The 24,089-nt window shown below is 51.2% G+C and overlaps 1 protein-coding gene across 4 annotated transcripts in view; it reads left to right on the top strand.

Annotated features, from left to right (window-relative positions):
• LOC138060853 (talin-1-like) overlaps positions 1-24,089 on the top strand; it is a 62,688-nt gene that overhangs the window by 3,268 nt on the left and 35,331 nt on the right. For 2 of the 4 annotated variants that reach the window (XM_068925263.1, XM_068925265.1), the window contains exons 2-5: positions 17,567-17,730; positions 22,942-23,039; positions 23,307-23,436; positions 23,716-23,868. In XM_068925263.1, coding sequence (XP_068781364.1) covers positions 17,601-17,730; positions 22,942-23,039; positions 23,307-23,436; positions 23,716-23,868 — 511 coding nt within the window. In that variant the 5' untranslated portion in view covers positions 17,567-17,600. Of the gene's footprint in view, positions 1-153; positions 173-3,591; positions 4,110-17,566; positions 17,731-22,941; positions 23,040-23,306; positions 23,437-23,715; positions 23,869-24,089 lie in introns of those variants that run through there. The other 2 variants (XM_068925264.1, XM_068925266.1) reach the window with 2 other exon arrangements.

The raw sequence follows: 24,089 nt of genomic DNA, 5'->3' as shown, positions 1-24,089 counted from the left end.
TCTTCCTGTCTACCCTGCTTGACCTATAGTGACTGAGAGCTGAGGGGAAGTGGGAAGGGTGTCTCCGACAATTTTCTTCCCCCCTCCCCTTGCCTGGCTATTTAAGAGGTTTGCTATTGGGAAGGGGGAAATCCAAACTGGAATTCTGCTTCTCCAAGCCCGGGAGGTAGAGGTGAGCTCTGCAATGCTAGGATAAGGCTACCCCCCTTGGTTTTACTCTGTAACTTGTTGTTGAATGGAGAAGCCGAAGGACGTTCTCCTCACAGCCACGTCCTGGCTGCTTCAGAGCCAAAGGAGGTCACTGGTCACCTCTGAGAGCTCCTGCAGCTGGCCTCACGTGGGTGGTTGGACTGCTGATCTCGGGACAAAAGGCTGATTGTGCCCCCAGGAGAGGGTGCTGGGGTGGGATGCATAGTTCCCCGTGCTGCCTGCGACACTCTTGCATATCTGTGGGCTGAAATGGGTGCTCCAGCCGTGCTGGGGGAGGGAGCGTTGTGGCTGTGAGCAGTGTGAGGAGCTAAACCTCAAAAAGGGAAACGCGACGCGGGTTGCTTCGCTGCAGCCGTGTTGAGGTTGCTGTACCCGTCCCTTGTTCCGTGCTGGTAACGTCCACGGGGCCGAGCTGGAGCGGCTGGGAAGGAGGGGGCTTCTTCTGGAAAAGGCAGTGTCATGGTGTGAGGGTTGGTGAGCTGCCCACCCTGCCCCGGGTGGAGCAAATTAATGAGGCAAGGGAAAGGCTGCTTCATCTTCTGCGCTGTCTGCGATGACTCCTTGTTCCCTACCCAGCCCTGCTTTGCTGGGTTATTTCCCTGTGCTGTCTCCTGCCCTGAGCCTTAGGGCTGAAGCCATAGAGCTCCCTGCTGCTGGACTGCCTCTTCTGAAGGACGGGTCCTTGGCCCTTTGAATCTGCCGGCAGGATGTTTAAGTGCTTAGGCTGTGCCTTCATCGCTGGCTGTTAGATCCATATTTGGTAGCAATAATTGTTTACTCCTTTCTCCTCTCTCCCTTCATGTCACTGCTGAGAAGGGGAGGGGACATATTTTTGGGATCTTTAACAGTGCTGGAATCTGCTGGTTTCCTGATAAAGGGCCTGAAAAACTCAGAAGGATGAGAGATGAAGCAGGAGAGGGAACAGATTCCTTCTGAGCAGCAGATTTCAGCCTTGCTTCACTGGCAGCCATCTAAAACTTGGGCCAACAAAGGCATGGACCTTCGAGTGTTAGATTTAAGTTTACTGCCGTTATAATTTTTCCTTTTTGCCTGCCCTTCATGAATCCCTTTAAAATAGTCCATAGACCATAAGGTGAAAACCACTGAGTGGTAAATTAGCAGCTCCTCCTGACATGGCCTGTGAGCTGCGAGTTTGTGTCATACATGATGCAAAGAGGAAAGTGGGTTGTATGCAGGGCAAGTGCACAGTTGGCGTTTGTCTCCTCTGTCGTTGTAAAACTCCTCCTTCCTTAGCAGAGGGAGTTGTTCTCCTGGTCCTCTAGGTCACGTTGGCTGCTGTACCTGCCTATTTTGCTGGACATCTTTGCAACTGCTGAACGGTTGTTTCCCTGGGCAGCACCTAGCTTGCACGTGGGCTCTTGTTTCCTGGCAGGAGCCTCGGCATAGCTGCCCAGGGATGCTGCATGCAGATGTGCGCTCTGAAGCCTCGTCCTCTTTCTGGTCAGCAGAGGTGGGCCTTGATGTGTACTTAAGACCGGGGGGCTGAATGCTGTTGGAGAGAGTTGAGTCCGTTCCGTGCTGGCCACACTCCTTAAATGATGAGTCTTGGCAATTGTTGGAGGAACGGGACAGGAATTAGAAGATCCATTGGATCTTATGTTACTGGAGTAGGGACTTGTAGTGTACGGCGTGCAGCCCTCTCCTTTTTGGAGTTGAAATTTGGTGACTCTTAGCTGGAGAAATGTTAGCACAGCCCCATGGCTTGGCCCTACCCACTGCTTTAGGTGTCAGCCTCTGTGCAAGGTAGGGAGACGGCTCTGATAGCCACAGGCTACCTAAGCAGAGGTCAGAAATCTGGCAAAGCTCCTCTTTTGTTTTTCCCCCTTTTCCTCACTGACTGTGTGTGTTGCTTCACAGTAGGTGAATAACGTGGCCTTGTGCAATCCCTGCCAAGGGCTATGATTGTATGGTATCTGCTGTGACCCATTGCTGACTTTGTAACGGAGGACGGAAGATAAAAGCAGGTTCTGAGATGGCAAGTAGCCCAAGCTGGCCTCTGACAGGCATCACCCAGGACACTAACTGTTGCCAAGCACTGAATATTTTCTCTGCAACTTGCTGTTAAGGGAATAGTCAGCCGCATCTCCTTTTCGCAGTGTACAGAGCATATATGGCTATGAGGGTAGACCCCGGGGCTCTCTTAGACTCTCACAGGGCTCTCTGGTACTCAGGGCCTTTGCTGCCCCTGCCTCACACTGGGCTCTTTCTGTATGTCCAGGGTTGGAGAGAAGAGGGGGAGGACGGGCAGTTGCATTTCTGAGAGTTTGGGTTGGTTACATGTACCCAACCTGAAGGCCTCTTTGGGCAGTTCCGTTTTTCTTTTCTAGGAGAGGCAGAACTAACAGCCAAAAGAGGGAAAGCGCTCCCTCAGATACGAGTAAAACACCTTTAGAAGGGAGTGGAGAACACAGGCCAGTAGGGCAGACTTCCTAGATCTTAATGCCTTCATCCTGCCTCCCGGATGGATGGTTCCTGAGCGATGCCTGTTCCCCCCTAACAATTCAAAGGTGACTGGGTGAAATGGCCCATGCAGCGTGGATGCCAGGATTAGGGCATCTGATTGTCTCTGTGGAGCCTGAACGAGGTGCCTTCAGGGTGCCATGCCGGAGGACGGGTTCACTAAGGATGTGGCCAAAGCTACCTGTGGAAGAGCCTGCGGCCAGAGGAGCTGGGAGCGCGGAGCCAAGGCGGTGGGAGGCGATGTGCTGACTATGCAGGCGCTCAGTGCTGTTTGCCCTTTCCGTGTGTTTGCCTTGTTGTGGGTTGCCCTACAGATGCTGCAGTTTGGATATCCTCGCTCTGGAGAAGTGGGAAAAGGAGCTTTTGCTTCCTGCTTGGAGCTCCCTGGGCTGCTCCGCGAGGGAAGAATGCCTAACAACAGTAGATAGGCCTGGAGATATATAGTAAAACCCAGCAGTTAATGGATAAGGCCGCTCGAAGTTAATGAGGATGAATTTTCGGACAGTTGGAGGCTGGTTTCATGGAACTACCACTGTCATGGGAAACTGTGGAGTTCCCCCCTCTGAAGGCTGCAGCGGAGGTGTGATAACCACTGCTCGCCCTCTTACTCCCCCCACGCAGCCCACCCTGCCGTTAATCGCTCTCCCGTGTTTGTTTCCCACGTTTTGGCTGCCCTGCGCGGACCAGGGCTGCCCCTCCTATTGCATCTCTGTGGGGACCGGAGGATGCTCCTCTCTCCTCTCTTCCCGTCAGCACGACCACCCCGAGCCACAGAGCGCGGTCATCGGGAAGGAAGCTGGGAAGCAGCTGCTGGGGGGCTCCGCTTCCTTGCGTTTGCTTGGGAAGCTGCTTCTCTCGAGGAGCCTGGTCATTATCCGTCTCCGTTACGTCTCTCGTTCCAACCACAAATAACACCAGGGCAGCCGCTGGAATGCGAGCCTGTCAGCAAAGCACGGGCTCCCTGCTGTAGCCGTGCCGAGAAACGCTCCTGAGCGTGGGACCGGGCACAGGGACGCGGGCAGGGACGACGGTGCAGCTCAGAGCTTCGCTTGGGGCTCTGGCCATCTCCTGGCTGCTCGCGCTCCTCTTTGGCCCGTCTCTGTGTCTGAGCGCAAGTACGTCCCTTGCTGGGCTGGCAGCGCTCGCCCTGCCTGGGAGAAACCTTCCCGCCGGACGCCTCCAGGTCGATGACCAGCTGCGCGGCTGAGAAAGAGGAAGTGGGATGAATCAGCTAGGTTCGGTGACCGACGTGGGACTGGCGGCTCAGCCTTCAGATCGACGTCTGGCTGAGTCACCGATACCTCCAATATTTTCTGTAGCTTTATTAGTGTTAGCCTCGTAACGGAGAGCTCCTGCAGCCAGGCCAAGCCCCTTGAGCGCGTCGAGCCCCAAGAAGCTACTTTTCTGCTGTCCCTGGGGTACGGTGCTTGTGAGGCTGCATACTGAGCAGGGTCTCATTTTTTTACAGGGTTATTTATTTATTTATTTTTAACCCGGTTCCTTGTGCTGCTGTGCAAATGCTTGTGTTGAGCCGGAGAAGGAGGGGGGGCAGAGCTGCTCCTTACTGGTATAGTGTTTGTGGAGCTATGGCCTGAGACTTCCTGCCTCTTTGTGCTTGTGGCCTGGTGTTGTCAGATGTATTTCGGGTATTTTGGACCAGAGGAAGCTTGCACGTAACAGTGATTGGCATAGGATGGTGGGGAACGGGAATGTGATTTCTAGTTGCTCTGTCTTCTCTTAAATTGAAAAGAAAAAAAAAAAAAGTATTAAACAGGAATGGACCTTCCAAGCAGTGATAGCCGTGCCCTGGTCAGCCAGCTGAAATGCCCAGCCTTGCGTGCAGGGCTAAGGTGAAGACTGTGGTGGCTTCTGCTTGATGAACCACAGTGGAAATCAGTGCTGCCCTTCGTGCAAAAAGCTTTAAAGAGCAATGGGTCTAACGGCTAGATACAAGTTCTGCTGCTGCCGTGGGTGAATTTTGGGTAATGAGTAAGCCTTGCTTTCTGAGTCCACCTACCATAATATGAAACTTCTTGCAGTTTTTGCTGTTCAGAGTATGTGCAACTGTTTCATAGCTCTGTGAATGAAATGAGTGTTTGCTCTTATGCTTTCTGCTGACCTCTGTGCAAGCAAAAAATGCAGGGACTTTATTGGTGAGTGCATAGCTGTTGGCAGTCGGAGTCCATGTTAACCGAGTGTGTAACTGCTGTGCTTATAAAAAGCCCTCGCTGGCTGCAGCAGCTGAGCTATTAGCAGGCTGTAGCTGTGCAGAGTGGCTGATAAAACTTCCTGTAAAGAGGTCTCGGCCATTGCTCTCCCATCCTTGCGCGGCTGCCGCACGTGAACTGCAGGAATATTCCAGAGTGGGGTCTTTCCTAAATATTTTGATGTTGCTGTGAAGCAATCTTGTGTGGTGGGTCCTTTAGAGATTATACGTTTAAAATGGCGAAATTTGTTTTATTTGGTAAAGATTTGTGGTTTGTTCTGGAAACGTTCCACGAGTGTGTTACGCTGGCTGTGTTTGAAGACAGTCTGGCGATACTAATGGCTTTTTTTTACTATAAAACCTACTCTGTAACTGTTCTTGCCTTGTTACTCTAAAATCGGTAGGTACAAATATAGCAGTTACATCATGTGATGGAAAATTTACTTTCAGTGGTCCCAGAAATGACATAGTTGTTTCATAGACTGAAAGAGCATTGAAAAATCCGTGCTCTGAAAGGTAGAAAACTGCAGAAAAACAACTCGGTTCTCAAACGGGCAGAGTCAGAGCCTGGGGCTTTGGCACAGCTTTTTTTTTTTAGGCTGCCCAAGGTCAGCTATTGTTCTTGTTCTTATTGATCAGTCCGTTAGCACAATTGCAAGCGTGTCTCGTGGCCTAGCACTTACTTTTAAATGAAACTCGAAGCAGAGCTAGAAGTAATTCAAGCCAAAAGTCCTTAAATGCATTTTACTTGCATAGCGCGAACGCCCAAGTTGGTGTTAGATCCATAGCATAACTGAAACCGGTACTGCTCTTGCCTGCTTCCCCTTCCTTCCACATGGGCTTTCACATCCCGTCTTTGCCCGCAGCCCGCCACGGCTCTCAGCGTGAGGATGCTTGGGGTTAGGCTGAAAGGCATTCAAATGCTGCTGTTCTAGGCTCGTTTCTGCCCGCCCGTGAGTCAGCAACGTCCCTCCTCTTCCTTAATATAATAAACGTGGGCCACAGACCTAGGTAATGCTCTTATGGGGCGACTGCGGGGCAGGGGGTAAAAAGGAAGCAGAAGGAGAATTTCCTCAGGAGGTGGGTGGGAGCCCACAAAAGTTTTGGAAGAAGAAAGCCCATTATTCTGGCACTCGTTTAAGCAACGTGTTCATTTATCAAAGCTGAAAGATGGTTGTGTACATTTTCACAGATGAAAAGCTTACAGTTTCAGTTGAATGCATAAATGCGTTCATCTAACTTGCAGCCCGCTAACTAGCTGGATCACTGCTACGTTTGCTTATCTGCTTTTACGTACCAATAAATGATTACTAACGTGTTTGCTTTTTCTGGCATCTCGCCAGCATAGAAAATTCATCAAGTCTGTCCTTCCTCCTCCTTCCTCCCCTGCAGAGGGACAATTTAAATTTGACTGTCCTTCCTTTATTTTGTTTCAATAATTTCACATTATTTGGACGCTATGGACTGTTTTATATACTTGCTTGCAGCAGAAGTCCTGGGACTGTATTGGGTAGTAGAGGAAAAGGAAGAAACTCAGGTTTACATAAGTGCGTTTCAGCATCTTGCCCATTTTTGTGGGTTCAGCATGGATGCTTTTGGCTGAACGACTGGTAGCGTGCAAAATCCTCTCTTGGATTTGAGTCGTTCTAGTTTAGATGGTGCCAGATTGCCGTGGAGACCATGAGTAGTGTCACCAGCCTACCGCCTGTCCAGTTCCTCTGAAATCTCCTTCAGTTGCTTTTGTAAAGTCAGTGCTTCTCGATAGATTTGTGCACATCAAAGGACTCTTGTTGTGCTTCAATCAAAGTCTCCTTCGCACAAAGTGCAAATGTCAGTGTGCTTGCAGCAGCTGGCTGCAAACGCGCTGCTTGATCTTCTTGAGAGCTCCCTGTCAGTGGCAAAGTGCAGCACTGGCATTCCTCTTGCAAAAGGAATTCTGAACTCCCTTTGGGAAAACTGGAGTTTCTTCTTTCTCAGCAAGATGTGTTTAACATTTGGGATGACTCTGCCAGAGAAATGTAGACGAGATCACAATGGTAGTGTTTTAATGGTGCTACTTGTGGGTTGCCTGTGACAGTGAGAGTTTGTTTGGCTTTGCGGTACCAGAACTCCCATTCTGTCCTCTGTCCCTTACATAGTCTGTCTTTTTTTTTTTTTTTTTTTTTTTTTTTTTAAAACATGGTACCCACGGGGAAGTCCACAGAGGCCTTCACCACCAAGCCTCCAAATTAGTGCCCCATCGAAGTAGGTCTTTCCAGAAAGAGACGTCCAGACAGATTTGCAAACCTTGTGATTAATTACCACATTCCTTGACAAATTATTATAGGGATTGATAAAATGTACTCCTTAAATAGCAAAGATTACTTCTGCTTTAGAAATTGATGTGAGCAAAGTTCAGTTGCTGGAGCTTAAGCTGTTTCCTCAGAATATGGAAATAAAAATGCACCGTCTTTCTTTCCTTTCGATGCTTGCTTGACGTTTTCAGCCCTTTCTGACGTTTCAGAGCTTTGCATTGATTCAGGCATGAAGCACTCACCACAAAAAGAAGTGTGTGGTTTTTTTTTTTTTTTTCCCCCCTCCGACTCCTTATAGCACCTTACTGCTTGTAAGATTCTGCTTTGCTTTCAGCAGAACACAAAATTGATGCTTGTATTTGTGCTGTGCGTTGTCGCTTGCCGCCGTGGAGGGCCTGCTTGTCCCCGTGGAGCTGGAGAAGAGCGTGTGGCACGGTGCTGTGCTTCTCCCTTCAAACTGCATGTCCTGTGTTTGAGGCGGTGCTCTTACTGTAAAACGGCATGTTCTTCCAGTCCGGTTTGTCTTTCAGTTCACTTTGTGGTGCAATTGCTGATTGATTGAATTGATCGTTTTTGTAAAAGAGCAAACGTTCTTGAATCGTTAGCGTACCGGCAGTTTTACAGCAAGGTTGAAAGGGTTGCTGCCTGCTTTCACCATCTTTATTACACTAAGTCCACGTTTTATTTACAGTGAATAATATGGATGGTATTTGCTCTCTTCCTTTTCAGGACTTAGTAATAGAAACAATGGTAAAGTGCCAGTGCTTCCTGATGGCATAAAAATGCCCCACGTACTTGGTTCTCCTGCCACATACAGGCTGCTTCTGCCTTCAAGGTTAAACCCGTTGCCAAGCTTCAGTTCAGGAGGAAGTTTTTCCCCAGGTTAGGCTGACTGGGACTGCGTGCTTTTTTTCTCCTTAGATGGGATGGTTAACTTCCTTGAATGCTCTGCTGCGGCAGTGCCCTTAATCCCGCCTGTTCTCGCTGCAAGCCCAAAATCGGCATCGACAAGTGGCATCTAAAATACAAGGCTCACAGAGCGTCCTGAATTAGCCATCTGTGCCACCGATGCCTGTGACTGCAGAGGACTGGACTTTACTACTCTAATGATACCTTCCAGTTAGAAGTCCTGATGTTGAAGGAGACCTAAAGGAATCTGGTTCCTCACCCCTGCTCCAGGCCAGGCCCCGGCACTTCAGTTATCCCTCATTTTATTCTGATACTCTCGAGCTGTGTGCATGGGAGCAGAAGTGCTGGGCTGCTCTGCCTTGCCCCTGCCCTGCAGCTCTGGAAGACGGCTGCTCTTCCTGGCTGTAAATCCCCTTCTCCCTGCAGACATGTGCTCTTTGGTCCTGCGCGTTGCTCCCCAGCAAGCCGGTTAGCCTGGCTACCGGCTACTGCTGTCTCAGCAGTCCACACTCCAGGCATGTTGTCGGTTTGTTTGGCAGGCAGTGAGGGAGCTTAGTCCCAGGTGTTTGGGGAAGGACTGCATGCAGCTCAGCTCCTACCTGCTCCTGGGATGCTCGTGCCAAAGAGCGCAGAGGCAGCCCCTCGCAAAGGGTGCGTGTTAAGGAGCGCATCTGGCAGAGCAGTGTGGAGCCCCATGGTTTTGGGTGGCTCTGAGGCAGGAACTGCAAGTTCAAGTTGTGGAGATGGCTCTGGCAAGAGTAACCCCTCGCTGTTCCTGCAGTGCTGGCCTGGCTTGGCTTGTTTCTGTTCCTCTCTCTGTCAGCATCTGACTTCTTTCCCCTCTTTCTCTCACAGGCTCTGGCCTTGTCTTGGTAGTGACACAGTCTCATTTTCCTACGGCTGCCACGGATCAGAAGGAGGGGTGGAAAGCAATTTTTTTGTTCAACTCGAGAATGTTTTTGGGTATAGAGAAGGTGACAAGAACTGGCATGGTGACCGCACAAGCTGCCCAATGTATGAAATATTGGAAAACCCCCTTCTAGAGCAGGTTATTCCTCATCTGATAAAAGTGCTGCAACTTTGCTCACGTGGGCGATTTTTTACGTTGCCCATGTCATGTGGTTGCTGAGCGCGTGCAGTCCTGCTTTAGTGCACTGCAGTCATGAGCGTGCTGAAAAGTTGGAGCCCGAGTGGGGCCATTTGCAGCTTTAGTGCTGTAAGGAGGATGGGTGTGGGACAGCTTGGGGTGGAGTATAAAAAAGGCGCTTCTGTATGCAAGATCTGAGTGGGCATTTGGGAACTCGGATGCGCTCGGGGAAGGTGTGCTGCGCTGCCTGCGCCAGCTCCAGGAGCGCGCGCACAAAGGAGGAGCTGTGGCAAAGTGGGGTGGGGTGGAAGTCGTCAGCGGCAGCAGGACATGTATGAACCAAGGAAGGGTTTGCACGCGTGCGGGTGCCTCCTTCTCCTCCTTTCCACATGCCAATGACACTGCTCCGGCTGCAGTGCTGCTGGCTGGCTCCCTCCGGACCCAAAATACATTTCATTCCTTGTCAGCCGCGCTCGGAGCCAATGGGGAGCCGTGGGCCTCTGCGAGCAGCTCTTGCAGAAACATTGCTGAACGGCTCAGGAATGCAGAGCTGGAAGGTCTCCACGCGCCGGCGGAGGAGGCGGCGCGCTCCACCCTGCCGACCCCAGAGCCTCGCTCTCAACCCCGGCCCCGCACCCGAGCAGGAGGGACTCGCGGGCTCCTCGGGATGCTGGGAGCAGGCCACTGCGGAGGCAGACCCTCCTGGCACCCTTGCTCTTTGAACGTACGCAGGAGTCAGACCCAGCCTTCCCTGTGTACCCAAGCCTTCCACCTCCCTTTATTTCTGCTTGCTCTGACTCATTCCTGACCAAAAACCAGATCCAGTTACTTTTTATCCATTTCAGGTCTTGCTCTTTCCTCCTCCATCCCTTAAAGGGCTAGATGAGAGCGGGGGCGTGCTGCCTCCTAGGACTTCCCTTACTGCCGCTGGGAGTCTCTAGGCCTGTCTCAGTCAGGGCTGCCCCCCAAGGAGTGACAGCCTGAGACTCCTTGAATTGCAGCCTGTGCCATGCTGGGTGACCGGCATCCCCTTGAAGAGCAAGGACCGCTCTTTGCACGTAAGCTGCTGGGGTCAGCAGCTCAGAGCAGCTAGCAGAGGCTCAACTGATATAGCCCCTTCAGCTGGAGGTTGAGCCAATTGCCCTGGGTTTTCTGGTGCCGCTCAGTAGCCCAGTGCCCCTTCTGACGGTGTGGTTTCTTTTAGGGCCTGAGCAGCACCAGGCAGCACTGGGGGAGTGGGGTGGCAGAAGCATCAGGGTTGCCGTGTGTTACTGTGGTATGTTTTGTTTTGTTCAAAGGCTGCAACAAGGCGGTAGAGTGAGGCTGCCAAAATGCCTTGCCCAAGAACCCTACTGGGTCACGTTAAGGATGCGTTCAGCCTGAAACCTTTCCCTGACGGCCATAATTGGATGCCTGGTAGAAAAAAAAAATAAAAATAGAACAAGCAGATACGATCCTTCCCATGAGTACTTGTGTCCTCCAACCATCTGTGGTTTAAGGACAAGGAAGTCCATAGGGCTGCTTTCTGGATCAAGTCATTCCCTCTGGAGAGAGTGCAGATTCCTCCTTCCCTATGAGCAGGCTTGGGAGGGGAAGAAAAGGAATGTAAGTTCTGGAGAGTGCAGGGTTGGGGCTGGTGGGGAGACTAGGGGATAGCTGCGAAGAGTGGGGAGCAGCCACGCCACCAGGCCTGCGGCGGGACAGACACAATGACTCTTTGTAGGGAGCCAGAGGCAGAGGTTGCTGCAACCCAGAGAAGTGTCGGAGGGCCTGCTGGACAGAGTAAACCTAACGGAAAGGACTCTCCCTACAAACCGCAAGTGGGCAGGTGGCAGACTTATTTACAACCTCCTTTTATTTTTGTTATTTCTCTGAGTTTAATCTGTTGTGAAAATATTGTTGTTCCAGTTATGTCATTACACCTGGCCCCAGTGCTTCAGAGGCCTTTTAAGGGTGCTCACTGTGAGGTCAGCCTGTTATTTCCTTAAAGCTTGACCTGACTTGGGGCCTGTTTCATGTAGCACGTAGCTCCGTAGCACTGCTGCTTTAGCAGCCATTTGCACCACGCTGCATTGCTACAAGAGCTTCAGCACTACTGAATGCTGTGGGTGGGTGTCTTGCCAGCTTGCTTTGGTCCTTTCAGGTTGCTTACTTTGTCCCTAGTAGTGCTTCTCCAGCAAATGTGATATCCGGGGTGTTGAACTGCATAGCAAAGGCACCTCATGCACAGAAATGCTGATTCTGGGGCCTGCATGCAGCAGCAGGGAAACTTGGAGAGTGCAGAGCCAGCAGGCAAGGTGAGTGACTCCAAGACTTCTAGCTCTCTGCCCCCTCTCCTGTCCTCCGAGCTCTCATTTTGCTGCAGTGGATATGGAGGGTTGCTGTTGTGGCTCTCTGGTTAATATGTTTAAATTGGAGCCAAATCTGAGGATACTCACCAGGACTGAGGCCGTCCCAGTAAGGCACTCCCAGGCAGGAAGATGGATTTCCTGCCACACGAGCTCTCTGGGGCTGTTCTTTGGTTTGCTTTACCATCTGGCCGCCTGCGCCTTAGTGGAAGGAAGAACTGAGCCTACCTGGCTGAGGAGAGAAACTAAAAGAGGTGTTAACGCAAACTTCTATGGGTATAAATTAAACCAGCTTATTGGGTTGCGTAATTCAACATAATTGTAGGCTACTGCCACAAAGGGGCAGTCCTCTGCCCATATCTGCTGCTTGTCTGGCTTCTTGCCCTGGCAGGTGAGTCAGGTCAGACTGACTCAGGGGACAACTCTTGCCCCAGGAGCTTTGCTAGATTCCTGAGAAAACATGCCCTGCAGCTGGGTAATCTCTAGATCTACGGAGGAAGGAGTGGCCTGAACACTACCTTTTTTGGTGTATATCTTCCAGTTACTTTGCATTAGATGTGATGTGGGCCTGTGCTGTCAGGACTGCACAAATCAGACACTGAGCGAGCAATGACAAGAGTGAAGAGCTAAATGTCTTCTCTGCAGGGTCTGGTGGGTGATTCTGGGTTGCCTAAAGGTCTAAGATGAGGCCCTGCCTGGTGAGCTGGGAGCTCACAATTCCTTCCCATTTCTGCTGCTCCAGACCTTGGGCGCTGCAGCTCTTCTTCTGTGCTGGGCTGCCTCCCCTGCTGCCATGCATCTGTCCTTCTGCAAGTTGCTTTGTGCAAGGACTCTCTTACCCTGGGTTTGCACAGCATCTGATGCAATAGACCCTGGTCTCAGGGTGCTAATGCTATACACAGAGGCAATGGTGACTTTGCAAGCTGATATTCTTAATGAATGGGAGTGTTAGTTGGGGAGCTGGTGCCTGTTCAGCTGCCTTGGGGCAGATACTAAAGGCATGTCTGTGAAGAGAGAACTTACATTTGGAAATCATCTGACTAAGGAGGGGGAAAAGATCCTAGTGCTATTCTGCCATCCTAGCAGAGGGACCGGGGTTTTTCTAGTACCACAAAACTGCTCATGCAAGCTCATTGCAGCATGTAAGTGCAGTATAAATCATCAGCTACTTTGAATTCACTGGAAAAAAGGGAAGCTCAAAGGGTTCTGCCACTTCAAATCGGGGCAGGTTCTGCCTTGGGGCTTTGGCTGTGTCTTATCAAAGAATGGCGCCGGACGGGCCATTTCCTTCGCTTCTGCTTCTCAGAAGCTGCCTGATCTGAGGCCAGAGCGAGGCCTGGGACTGCAGCACTGTCCCTGAAACACTGAGGTTTTGATCCCAGGACAGAGCCTAGCTTTACAGAGAGCGGTCTTCACCTGTCTGGAGGCAGAGGTCCGGCAGGCTTTTGGCACACGAGTGTTGCCAGATCGCAGGCAGGAGTTCCTCTCATGTCAGCTGGGGTGGCCATGGCTAGCTAGGTGTCTCTGCCCGTGTCTGACGTTGGATCCTGGGTCCCGTTGTAAGCATCGCCCAGGCCTCCTGGGGCGGGTGGTTCACAGCCTAGCCTGGCTCTGTCTTCCTCCAGGATCAGTTATGATTCCTTTTTCTTAAATAAAAGTCCTAACATCTACAATTCTTGAGGCCATACTTGGGAGATCCACCAGCCTGGTAGGTTGTTTGGAGGTCAACAGGCATGCAGTTGGCACAGCATTCAATTGGCTGCTACTGGAGGTGCTGTCTGAAATTGAGAAGAACTGGGAATAGACTGACTAGGAGTGAACAGACTGGAGACTGGACCTGCCTTCTGAAACGTGCAGCGAGTGAGAAACAAAACAGTTATCCAGGTGGCGCTGGGTCAGTCTGGGTTCACGCGATATGAACAGCAGGAGCTGCATTCGTGGATGTTGGATGCCTGGACATCTATCACATTCCTGCGACAGAAAAAGCCGGGGCTTGGGTATGGAGGAAGGGGAAGCAGCTGGGTTTGGAGACAACCTGGGGACAGGAGATAGAGCAAAAACCTCTGCTGTTTGTGAGCCTGAGCTGGAGAAACGAGTGATCGTTTTGGGTAATAGAAACCAAACCCTAAGCACATCCCAGGAGTTGGCTCCCATTACAAAGGTGTGTTGTAGGTCGTGGTTGTGCAGCATATGCCCTAACTGCAGGGTCCAGCTATGTTGTTGTTCCCACCGCACCCAACCCGCTTGCCATTTCCCAAATCCCCATTACAGCAGCGTGGGTTGCTGCTGGATGTATGGCTTAGTAATGCTCTAGGCTGGAGAGCGATGCCAGGCCAGTTGATCTGCAAAATGTTAACTGTGCTGGTGGAACTGGTATGAGCTTGTCGGGTCTGGGCTATGTCCGTGAGGTGGCCAGTGCCGCCAGCTCACAGCCTGCTTGCTGGGCAGCCGGGTAAGTCCCGAGAGGAAGTACGTGAGCGTTTTGCTGTATGCTGCCTGCTTCTCCATTTTTGCCCTCACCCTGCAGAGGGGCTCCCCCTGCTTCGGGGGAAGTGAGGGGAGGAGCAAAATGCTCCGAGTGTGGTTTGTCACGACCCCAGGAACGGGGCCACCACCCCTTATCTGGCCCAGAGCAGCTGCCTGGGCTGCAAGGTGCATCTCACAACCTTTCTCACCTGTGCTGCTCGGTTGCGCTGAAGCCCTGCAGAGGAGCGCCTGTGCGGCTGTGGCAGGAAATCGGCAGCTGCATATCGGCAAAGCGGGGTGGGGTTTGTTTGTGGTGCAGCATGAGGCCAGGCTCTCCGTGCTGTTGGATGCCTTGGTTTGAGACTTTGACTTGATAAGCTGTGTGGAGCCAGGGCAGCCAGTGAGGCTAGCAGCAGTTAAGTGACTGCCTACTGTTTTGGGGACAGGGGGTTATGGTAGGGAAAAGTGAGAAATGCATGGCTGTTGGAGGGCGGGAGATTCAGCTTGGCTAATGCTTGGTGGCTGTAGTTTTGGAAATGGTTCCTGGCATCTGTGAATTGGGGGTGGGAGGGAGAAGAGAGGCCTGGGGGCCACATCCTGGCAAGATGCTCACTCCTCCACAACTGCTGGGCTCCTCCTGCCTGGCATCCCCTCGGCTCTCTCCAGGAGCTCCGTCAATGTTCCCCTCTGGCAACTGTGGTCTGGAAATTCAGCATCCTCTCTGGACGCTGGGAGGGAAATTGGTCTCCAGCATGCTGAGCGAGGGATTTGCAGGCACGAGCGGTTGCTCTGCATGCTGAGTCGGAGGAAGTAATGGCACTGCAGCCGCCTAGGAGCTCGTGACCGCAGCGGATAGCTGCAGCCAGGCTGGAGCCTGCCCCATGGCAATGCTGTGGTGGGCTCAGCAGCAGTGTGCTACTGCTCCCAGGAGCTTCTTCTGAAGGAGGCTTGAAGGGGGCTCTGGCAGCCCCAGACAAGTCGGCTCAGAGGGACTTGCATCTCCGGACACGTGGGTCATTTGGCAGCTGCAGGGCCCAAGGCCACTGGGAGCAGTGCTTGCAGCCTGGCCGCTGGTGTCTCCAGCATGCCTTGTTTCCCTCTGGCTGATTCCCCCCGTGGCAGGACAGTGCTGGCTGTCTGAGCAATCAGCTTGGGATATGGTCCTCTTCTCGATCCTGTGGCTCTTGTGCCTCTTCTAGCTGGCAGGCTTTTACCTTTTTTGTGGGCTTCTGGCACCAAAACTGCTTCCTTGCGCCCAGGGAGCACCTTTCTGCTCCTCCTGTGAAGAGCTGGCACACTGCTCACCGACAGTGGCTCCCCCGGCCAAAATACCAGCTACTACCAAGCCTAGCAGGTAAAATGCCAGCACGTGCTGTAGAGCAGAGGTAGCTCAGCAGCATCCCGCTCCCAGCAGTGGCCTGCCCTGAGCTGTGCTCTGCACGGCGAGCGTGCTGACCTCTTGCTGAGCTCCCCGTGGGACCTGCCCTGGGTTATGCAGCTGAACCGTTTCCCACAGCTGGGCTGTGCTAAGCTCTGGAGAGCACCTCATCCTCTTGCTGAACTTCTACTTGGGCTCCGGGAATTACCCTGCCGAGTGCTCAGGCAGGCTTGTTAGCCCCTTCGGAGGGATTTGTGCAGAAAGAGAGGCTGTTGCCCCAAGGAGAATACGTGGATTTGGCAGGAGGACAGTTACTTGGAGTTACTTGGACGGAGAAGACAGCCAGGAAGCTGAAACAGTTTTGATATGCTGAGTGTTGCTGATTCCCCTTCGCCTTCCTCTTCATCTTCTCTGCTGTTGCAGTCCAGGTCTCTTGCTGCTCCGTGCTTGCTCCTCTCAGCTTCTTTACTCCTGGCCCACTTAGGCCTGCCGGGCTGGCTTCATCTCCCACTGCAGCTCCACCATAACATGTTGCCCGTGTCCCTTCCCGGAGTATATTGCTGCCGGTGTATCCTGAGTCCATCAGAAAGCTGGTGCCTGGGAATGACACTTTAAGAGGGCTGGCTGCACAGCCAGCAAAGCGAGCGTGGATTGCGTGGGAGTGGAGGAGGAAATGCATGCCCTTCCCCTCCCCGCCCCACGTGCATATGGGGCGGATGGCTCCCTACGGGGTATCTGTATGCAGTGAGGAGTGAACTGGTGTGCAGCTGAACTTCCTTTATTCACACAAGAAATTTCCTCTTTTTGAGACCTACACGGTCATTAGCGACTCCCTGATTGCACAGGAGCTCTGTTCAGGTGAGCTGTGGCCTTTTTCACCTTGCTGCTAGCTGCTGCTAGGATCACTGTGCTGTCCCAGGCTGCATGGTGCCTTGTACCCTGTTTCTCATGCAACTGAGAGCCACAGAAGGAGGAGTCAGTAAACAGCTGTAGGGACATCTGTATTTTGTGAGCGAGTGCCTGGCTCTTGTTTGGGACCAGAGAGTCCCAAACTTTCATTCAGTTTCCTCTACGGCCTCTGTTCTTTCTGATATGAGCCAATATTCTCCAGGGGCGGGGGGTTCCACCAACAAATCCTGCAACACACAAAAAGTATTTTCCTCCCTCAGCTTTTAATTAGCCATCGCTCAATTTTAGTGACTGCCCTTTCCAGGGGACAGGAGCAGATAGGAGCCACCCTCTCCCTTTGCTTATCTCTTCTCACTGAGCAGCTCCAGGCTTTTCCGTTTCTCCAGGTCCCTCATCTCTAGGAAGTGTGGGTGCCTGTTATATGCTCTGGGGAATTTCTGAGTGTTTGGGGGTTGCAGCTCTTTTCTCAGTCTCCTGGCTTAGCACTGTCGGATGTTGCTGCGGGACCTCTGAGGAGCCCCGATAGCTAGGGCAAGACCCTACTGGCTCAGGGTCAAAGTTTGGTTTTCCTCTTGTGGCTTCTGTGTCATGGCAATTTTAATTATAACTCCGTCCATCGTGCTCTCCTATCTTATCTCACAGTACTCCCATGCACTCATTTCCTCCTTGCTGACAGTGTCTCTGCTGAGTAACAGCTATGGTCACTTCTATATGTGAACAAAATTGACCGTGTGACCTTGGAGTCAAGGCCCTGATAGGGAGACAACAGCCCTTAACTTTGGTTGAAGGCCTCAGACAGTCCTTAGATGTAAAGAGATCACAGGTTCTGACCTTCAGCCCTTGTATTTAGGAAGGACCTTGCAAATATACCTGTGTCTGATCAGCTGGAGATTTCCATCACTGGGACCTTCTCCCCTTCATTAGCACAGAGGTGGGAAACAGAATCTTTTCATGGGCTCTTTAATGCACATAAAGGAGTAGCTAAGCACAGGGTACAGTCCTTGTTTGTAATTAGAAGCTATTTCCCAGCTATTTCTCAGTCATGCCAGAGGAAAGAAATAGAAAAGACCCTGTGCGCTGATTTGTGGAAGGGACAGTGCCGGTTGAGTTTGCTGAAGAAGCAGGGACGTTTCAGTGAAACGGCTCCCTCTTGTACCTGTGTGATTGCAACCTACTTCTGGCATTCTGGGATGTTGAGACTCCTTGAGCAGCAATGAGATGCTGGTATGGATGCAGGCCCAGCAGTGAGAGCTGATCCAGTTCTGTCTCCTCTGGCAGGTGACGCAGGAGTGGGGACTGTCCAACCGCCACCATGGTTGCCCTCTCGCTGAAGATCAGCATTGGCAATGTGGTGAAGACCATGCAGTTCGAGCCTTCCACCATGGTGTATGATGCCTGCCGGATGATCCGGGAGCGGGTGCCTGAGGCCCAGATGGGACAGCGTAAGTAACCTGCTCTGGTGGCCAGTGCCATCCTATCTCAGCCTGTATGGCTCAGAAAGCAAGGCTCCTGCCGCACTCCTGTGCTGTCCTACCTTCCTGTCAAGGTATTTCTTCTGCTTTCCCAACTGAATCTCTCTTTTTCCTCTTTTTATGCCCCTATGAATTGCCGGGAAAGACCTCTCATGCTTCTGGTGCTGGCACCCTTTAGACACTAGTCTTTTCCCCGAATGCAAAGCCCCCTCTCCCAGTTCTGCAGCTGTGGACAAGCTACTTGTTGTTTCTGTGTGCTCTGTAGCCTGATATGTTTGGTCGGTAAATGGCTATACATTCCCTTTGGGGGGGGAAAAAAAAACCCAAAAACATTTGGACGTTTCAAAGACCTCCCTCTTCAGTTTTGTCCCAGTGCAGTTCTGGATTTTTTCCACACAGAGCAGGATAGTTAGTTGTGTCGTTATTGGAGTGCTTTCCTGGTATGGGGGAGAACTAGGCTCAGGTCTTCTCTGCCTGACTGAGACCAGAGCCTAACCTTGGTCCTTCCCTAGTAACTGCTTCAGGTTGTTGTTTTGTGGCCCCCATCTCGTGCAAAAAAAACCACTTTATTCTGAACCCAAGAAACTTTTATTGACGAGGGGTTTTGTTGAAACTGGTACGTCCTTGCAAAAACATTCTGCATCTGATGATGGAGGTTCCATGGTTCTGCTGGAAAGTATTCAGAAAAGTGCCATGACTGTGATTCAAAGTTTGGAAAATTTCCCTCACACTGAGAGATGAAAGTAGCTCTGAGTTTCGTTTGACAAAGAGTTGCAAGTACTGTTCTGCAAGAACTTTCTGGGGAAGGTTGCTTTGACAGAGAGATCTTCAGTTTGGTGATTTCCCTGCCCTTTGCTGGGTGGATAGGCTTCCAAAAATTAAGCTAGTGTCCCCACTATGCAGGTTTGTAGCCCCAAAGAGAATAGAATAGAGCACAGGAGCTGGCTTTACCTGGACGTAGTACGTGCGGCTGGATAAAGCTTCAGGTTAAATGAAAGGGCTTTCTTCTGTCAAAGTGCCTGTCTGGCACAGAGTACAGTTTGTCAGCTTGTAACCTTGGGGAGTTTTGTGTGTGCGTGTGTTTTGGTTTTTGTTCTCTATTTTTTTTAAAGCACACTTAATTCCTACAGTTTGGATGGTCTGGTTCTGTAACTCTTGCATCTTCTGAGCACTTGCTGCCCTAGATCTCTCCAGCTAATTGGCCTGAAGAAAGCGGTGATTTGACACTCCCTTAGCCAACCTGCAGCTCTGTAGTGGTGCAAGACAGAAGCAACATGCTCCCCCTAAACACTCACCCTGCTTTCAGGTTGCTGTTGTGGGACCAGAGCTTTGAGCTCTTTGGGCTCCCTTATTTAAACCTTAGAAGAAATTTGGGGGTCTGAGGTAGGGAAATGCATCTGAAAGTGGAATAGTCATCAAACTCTGTTAAGCCTACTGCCCTTCCTCTCTCTTCTCTCTCCTATTCGTAATCATTACGAGGAGCCAAGATCAGTTGTTTGGATGGATTTAAACTGTTGCCCTGGTTCTAGGGAGTGTTAATAAACAGTATAAATGAACATTTCCTTTGTTGGGAAATATGTCGTCCTTTGTCTGGTCTATCCCTTCCCCAGCACTTCTCTCCAAGACCTGTGATGTGCTGGTACTCGATGACCTTGCTAAGCTGGTCAGTTCTAGTATCTCCCTGGTTCTGGGACACTCAGAATTAAACTTGTGACAAATGACCAGCACGATTGTAGCAAGCAGATGTCTGGCTGCCAGTTTTGGGGGTGCTGTCGCTGTCGCATTGACGGGATGGATCCCTGCAGCTCTCCTCCTCGACTGAGTCATCCTGGCTTTCCCTGGAATGAAGTAACTCCTCTCCCAGCTGGATCTGCTAATCCTCTCTGCCAAGACTAAATGCCAGTTCCTAAAAGGGCTCTGCCTATTATAAATGAACTGCCCTAGCTCATGAAAAGGAGCTGGTGTCACCACAGGCAGCTGAGTGAAGGTCTCTATATAGCAGTGCGTTAAGCAAAAAGCAAACGTGATGTCAGGAGGCATGGGGAACAGAGCGGAAAATATTAGTGCAAGTGGAGGGTGGAGCTTCTTCCGAGAGCATTCGGCAGCGTGGGTACACTGCCTGCCACCGGGTTGGAGAGCAGCAGAGAGATGGACTGGGGCCCAGGCAGCTCAGCCTAGCAGGAGGCAAGCGGTTCCCACTGGAGCTGATGAGAAGGGGTGCAGGATGAGTCCGTGACTGTGGGAGGCTCTGCGGATGGGAGGGTGGGCTACCCGTGTCCTCTCTTGTGGTAAGGGGGAACGCTGTGAAATCTGAAAGCCACAAAGGCCCTGTGGATAAAAGAAAATGCCTTTTCACTTCATATGCTTTTCCACTTCATGTCCAGTTGGTCTGTCAAATGCATTGTTACAGAAAGACTGTCGGACCAAGACTTTTGGTTTCAAAGAGGGACTGGATGTTTATATAGAGCCAGAGCTGTAACAGCTTTAGAAGGAACATTACATTTCCTGCTCCTGGACATGAGCCAGACTACCTATAAGAGACAAAGATAAAACCGTAAAAGGAACTGGTTATTCTCAAGCTCCTTTTCAGGTTTTTACAGTTTTTCTTTAAAAGAATTGGCACTCTCCATTGTCAGAAAGGAGAGTCTGAACTTTGAAGCTCAGGTCAGATCTCAGTGGGAAACTGCTCCTGAGCCTTGCATCTCTGCTCCCTCCCCACCTCTCCTCCTCCACGAGCGTCCCCCCTACCCTGAAGGGCTTGGATTGCAGTTCTGGTAACCCCAGATACAGTTGCTCCGTTTATTCACTTTCACCTTCGTCTCTAGCTCATAGCTCTACTCGTTCTATTAGATCTTGGAACCTTTTATTTCACTGTACTTACTGTGTGGCACTCATGGATCTCTTTTTGAGTGGCTGTTTTTTGACACCTTTACCAGGTGTTTGGTACATGACTGCCACTTAGTTAAATCTGAGTGCAGTATCTTAACACAATCCGTGACCCAGGTTACTTCGCAACTAGCCCTCCTTGAACATGCGTTCCTGTGCAGCTCCTCTTTCTGGGCCAGGAAAGGGAACTGGGATCCATTGGCCCATGCATCACTCAAATTCCCCTGCCTCTTGCGTGGGTTTCAGTGCTGCTTCAGTGTGTCTCGCTCACTGGACTGCTTAATTTCTGGTACTGGATTCTCCAAAAGCTAGTGTCTTTGTTCGTTATGTACTGAGATACCTTGCTGGATTCTGGAAGCTTCGGTGCAAGTTTCTAGCTGTGCTCTTTCTCTGTCTCAGGAAGCACCTCTCCTGTCTCAAACTATGGATCTGGGATTGGCTTTTCAGTTTTCACAGCTTTAGAATTAACCTCTTAGAATTTGCTTTGAAAAATAGCTTTTAAAAAAGGGGGGAGAGGGGGGAAGTACCACTGATTTTTCTGCTCTCTGTTCAGCCCTCTGTTTAGTGGGCTCCTAACCATACTGTTAGCCAGGCAGGAGTGTGATGGCTCAGGAATTCTTCCCTCCCTGCAGAGAGCTGCCGAGGAAATGACTACTTGTAAAATTAGTGACCAGCAAACAACTGGACTGAGGAAGCCAAGACAACTTTTAGTCCAGAGCTGGGTGAAAGGTGGAAAAAGATTCTTCCAGAGCAAAGCCAGGCATCTCGTGAGCGGGAACCCTCCTCACTAGCAATAAGAACATAAGAGGTGTCCCCCTGGGTCAGAGCGGTGGTCCCTCTGCTCACTGTCCTACCTCCATTGGGGCCACAGGAGATGGGCTTATGGGAGTGCATGTGAGCCTGGCCGCTCTCTGTGCTCCATCCCCCTTCTATTCTCCCAGTACCCACGGTGGTTAGATTTGTGGTGTTAGAGGGACATCCCTCCCCAGTATCCACTGAAGGATCTCTTGTCCACAGATTTGTCTAGTCCTTCTTTTTGACCCTGCTTCCACAGCCTCCTGGGCTGGTGAGCTCCAGAAATTGATTTTCCACTGTATAAACCTTATTTTATGTTTTAAACTGATGTCCTACAAGTTTCACTAAGTACCTCCCAGTTCCGATATAGCAGGATTTGATGAATGACAGTTCTATGCTTAACTTATCCACCACTTGTAAGTCTTGATCGTATCCTCCTTCAGCTGCCTTCTCCTAAACTGAGGAGTCTCAGCCTTTCTCATCTCTCTTACTAAGGCAGCTGCTCCTTCTGTTTAATCAATTAAGTTACCCTTCTCTGTATCTTTTCAAACTCCACTATGTCCTTCTGGAGATACTAGACCTGTACATAGTATTCAAGACGTGGATGTGACAAGTTTTTAGACTGTTAAAGCGATACCCTTCATCTTGTTCTCAGCACCGTTCTTGATGCCCAGCATTTTGTTAGCTTTCTTTGGCTGCTACTGCGTGTTGCACCAATGATTTCAGAAAGCTGTCAACCACAACTCAAAGCTCTTTCTTCAGTTGTAACTGTCAGTTCCGAGTTAAGCATTGTGTGGGCATGCCTTAAATGATTTTTTCCACAGATAAATGTATGCCAAAACATCTATCCTGAAACTTGCTTCCTGTTTTTTTTTTGCCCACTCGGGTTTTAAGGTCTCACTTGCTATCAGCCTGACATTGGACTACCCAGAAGAACTTAGTGTCATCCACAAACGTAGAGATTTCTCTGTGGATCTTCTCCCAGTCATTGGTGGAGATACTGAATAACGTATGTCCCAGTGCTGAGCCCTGGGAGGAGGGTTAGAGTAGCTTGTACCACTGAGGCCGAGTTTGTGCTGTGTCTGGCCTCTTGTGTTGAAGTAGGTTTTCACTCTGCTCGTAGTGGTTCTGGGTGCCCGCTCCAGTGTGCGCAGATACTTCTGTATCCTGCACGTTGGTCGGCTTGGCTGGACCTCACAGATGCACATCTCTGAGCACAGCCTGGTATCTTGGAGGCCCTGCCCAGTGCCGTTCTTGGCTCTCCTCCCAAGTTCTCCTTGCTTTCATTACTTAGTAGAGCTCCTTCATCTGCTGTATCCACCTGGCTGTGAAGCAGACCCTCCCTCCCTTTCCTTGGTCATTCCGCCCTGACAGGGAGACTCATTTCCCGAGAGCTTTCCTGAGCTGCGCGCCCATGCAGGGAGCAGACCCCCAGTATCAGGCCTGTTGGGCCTCAGTTCCTCAGGCCTACACTGGCAGACACCTTGCTGTGTTTTTCAGCCAATGATTTTGGGCTGTTCCTTTCGGATGAAGACCCAAAGAAAGGGATCTGGCTGGAAGCCGGGAAGGCTCTGGACTACTACATGCTTCGCAATGGGGTAAGCATCCAGACCCTGTCTTTCTGGCTGGGGCCCTCCTGGCTCTGCAGTCAGACACACGCGCAGTGGCGCAGGTACTATGGACGCCTGCCTTGCGCACCAGCTGCAGTGCCCCATGCAGCCCAGCACCTTGAGCACATTTTTTGCTCGTCTCCCCTGAGATTGTGCTGGTGATGGAGCGCCGGAGCTGTTGGCTCTATGGCGTGGTGGTGTTAGGTGGTAACACTGGTAACCAGCACTGAGAGGTGTGCTCTGCTGTGCCTCTAGGACACCATGGAGTACAAAAAGAAGCAGCGGCCTCTGAAGATCCGCATGCTGGATGGGACGGTGAAAACGGTCATGGTTGATGACTCCAAAACTGTCACAGACATGCTCATGACAATATGTGCCCGGATTGGTAAGAGGAGGTTGCAGCAACACGAGGGAGAAAGGGAGGTGGCAAGATATGGTATTGTCTCATTAGCGGGTAAGGGGGGTGGCCAAGGCGTGATACGGAGGGGGAAGCAGTGCCAGCTGTGTGGTGAATGGCCTGGTTGCCGGCTGTGCCTGCGAGGGAGGATCTCCAAGCAAGTATTTAAAGCCAGGGAGGGACTGTGCTCTGCTCTCCTCCAGCTTGCTCCAGGCCCTGTGTTTGGCAGCAGTGTTGTGCTGAGCTCAGTCTTCTGTGTTCCTGCAGGCATCACCAACTATGATGAGTACTCGCTTGTTCGGGAGATTATGGAAGAGAAGAAAGAGGAGGTTACTGGCACCCTCAAGAAGGACAAGACCCTGCTACGAGATGAGAAGAAAATGGAGAAGCTCAAGCAGAAGTTGCACACGGATGATGAGTGTATGTGCCTGCAAGTGTTTGGGACAGAGTCAGCCTGCATGAGGAGCAGCTGGGCTGGGAGCTCCGTGGGTGGGAAGGGGAACTGTGCCTCCTGCAAGGGGAAGACCTGAGGCAGGGGCGCAGAGGCAACACCCAGGTGGCAAGGACTGCGGCAGGGGGACAAGCGCTTGCACTCCCTGGAATCTCTCGTTCTGGGAGAGCAGGGGTTCACCAGAACAGCC

Source organism: Struthio camelus, chromosome W (genome assembly GCF_040807025.1).
Source record: "Struthio camelus isolate bStrCam1 chromosome W, bStrCam1.hap1, whole genome shotgun sequence".
In the NCBI taxonomy this organism is placed as follows: Eukaryota; Metazoa; Chordata; class Aves; order Struthioniformes; family Struthionidae; genus Struthio; species Struthio camelus.
The sequence above is the reverse complement of the archived record's forward strand: the minus strand, read 5'-3'. Positions and strand labels throughout refer to the sequence as shown.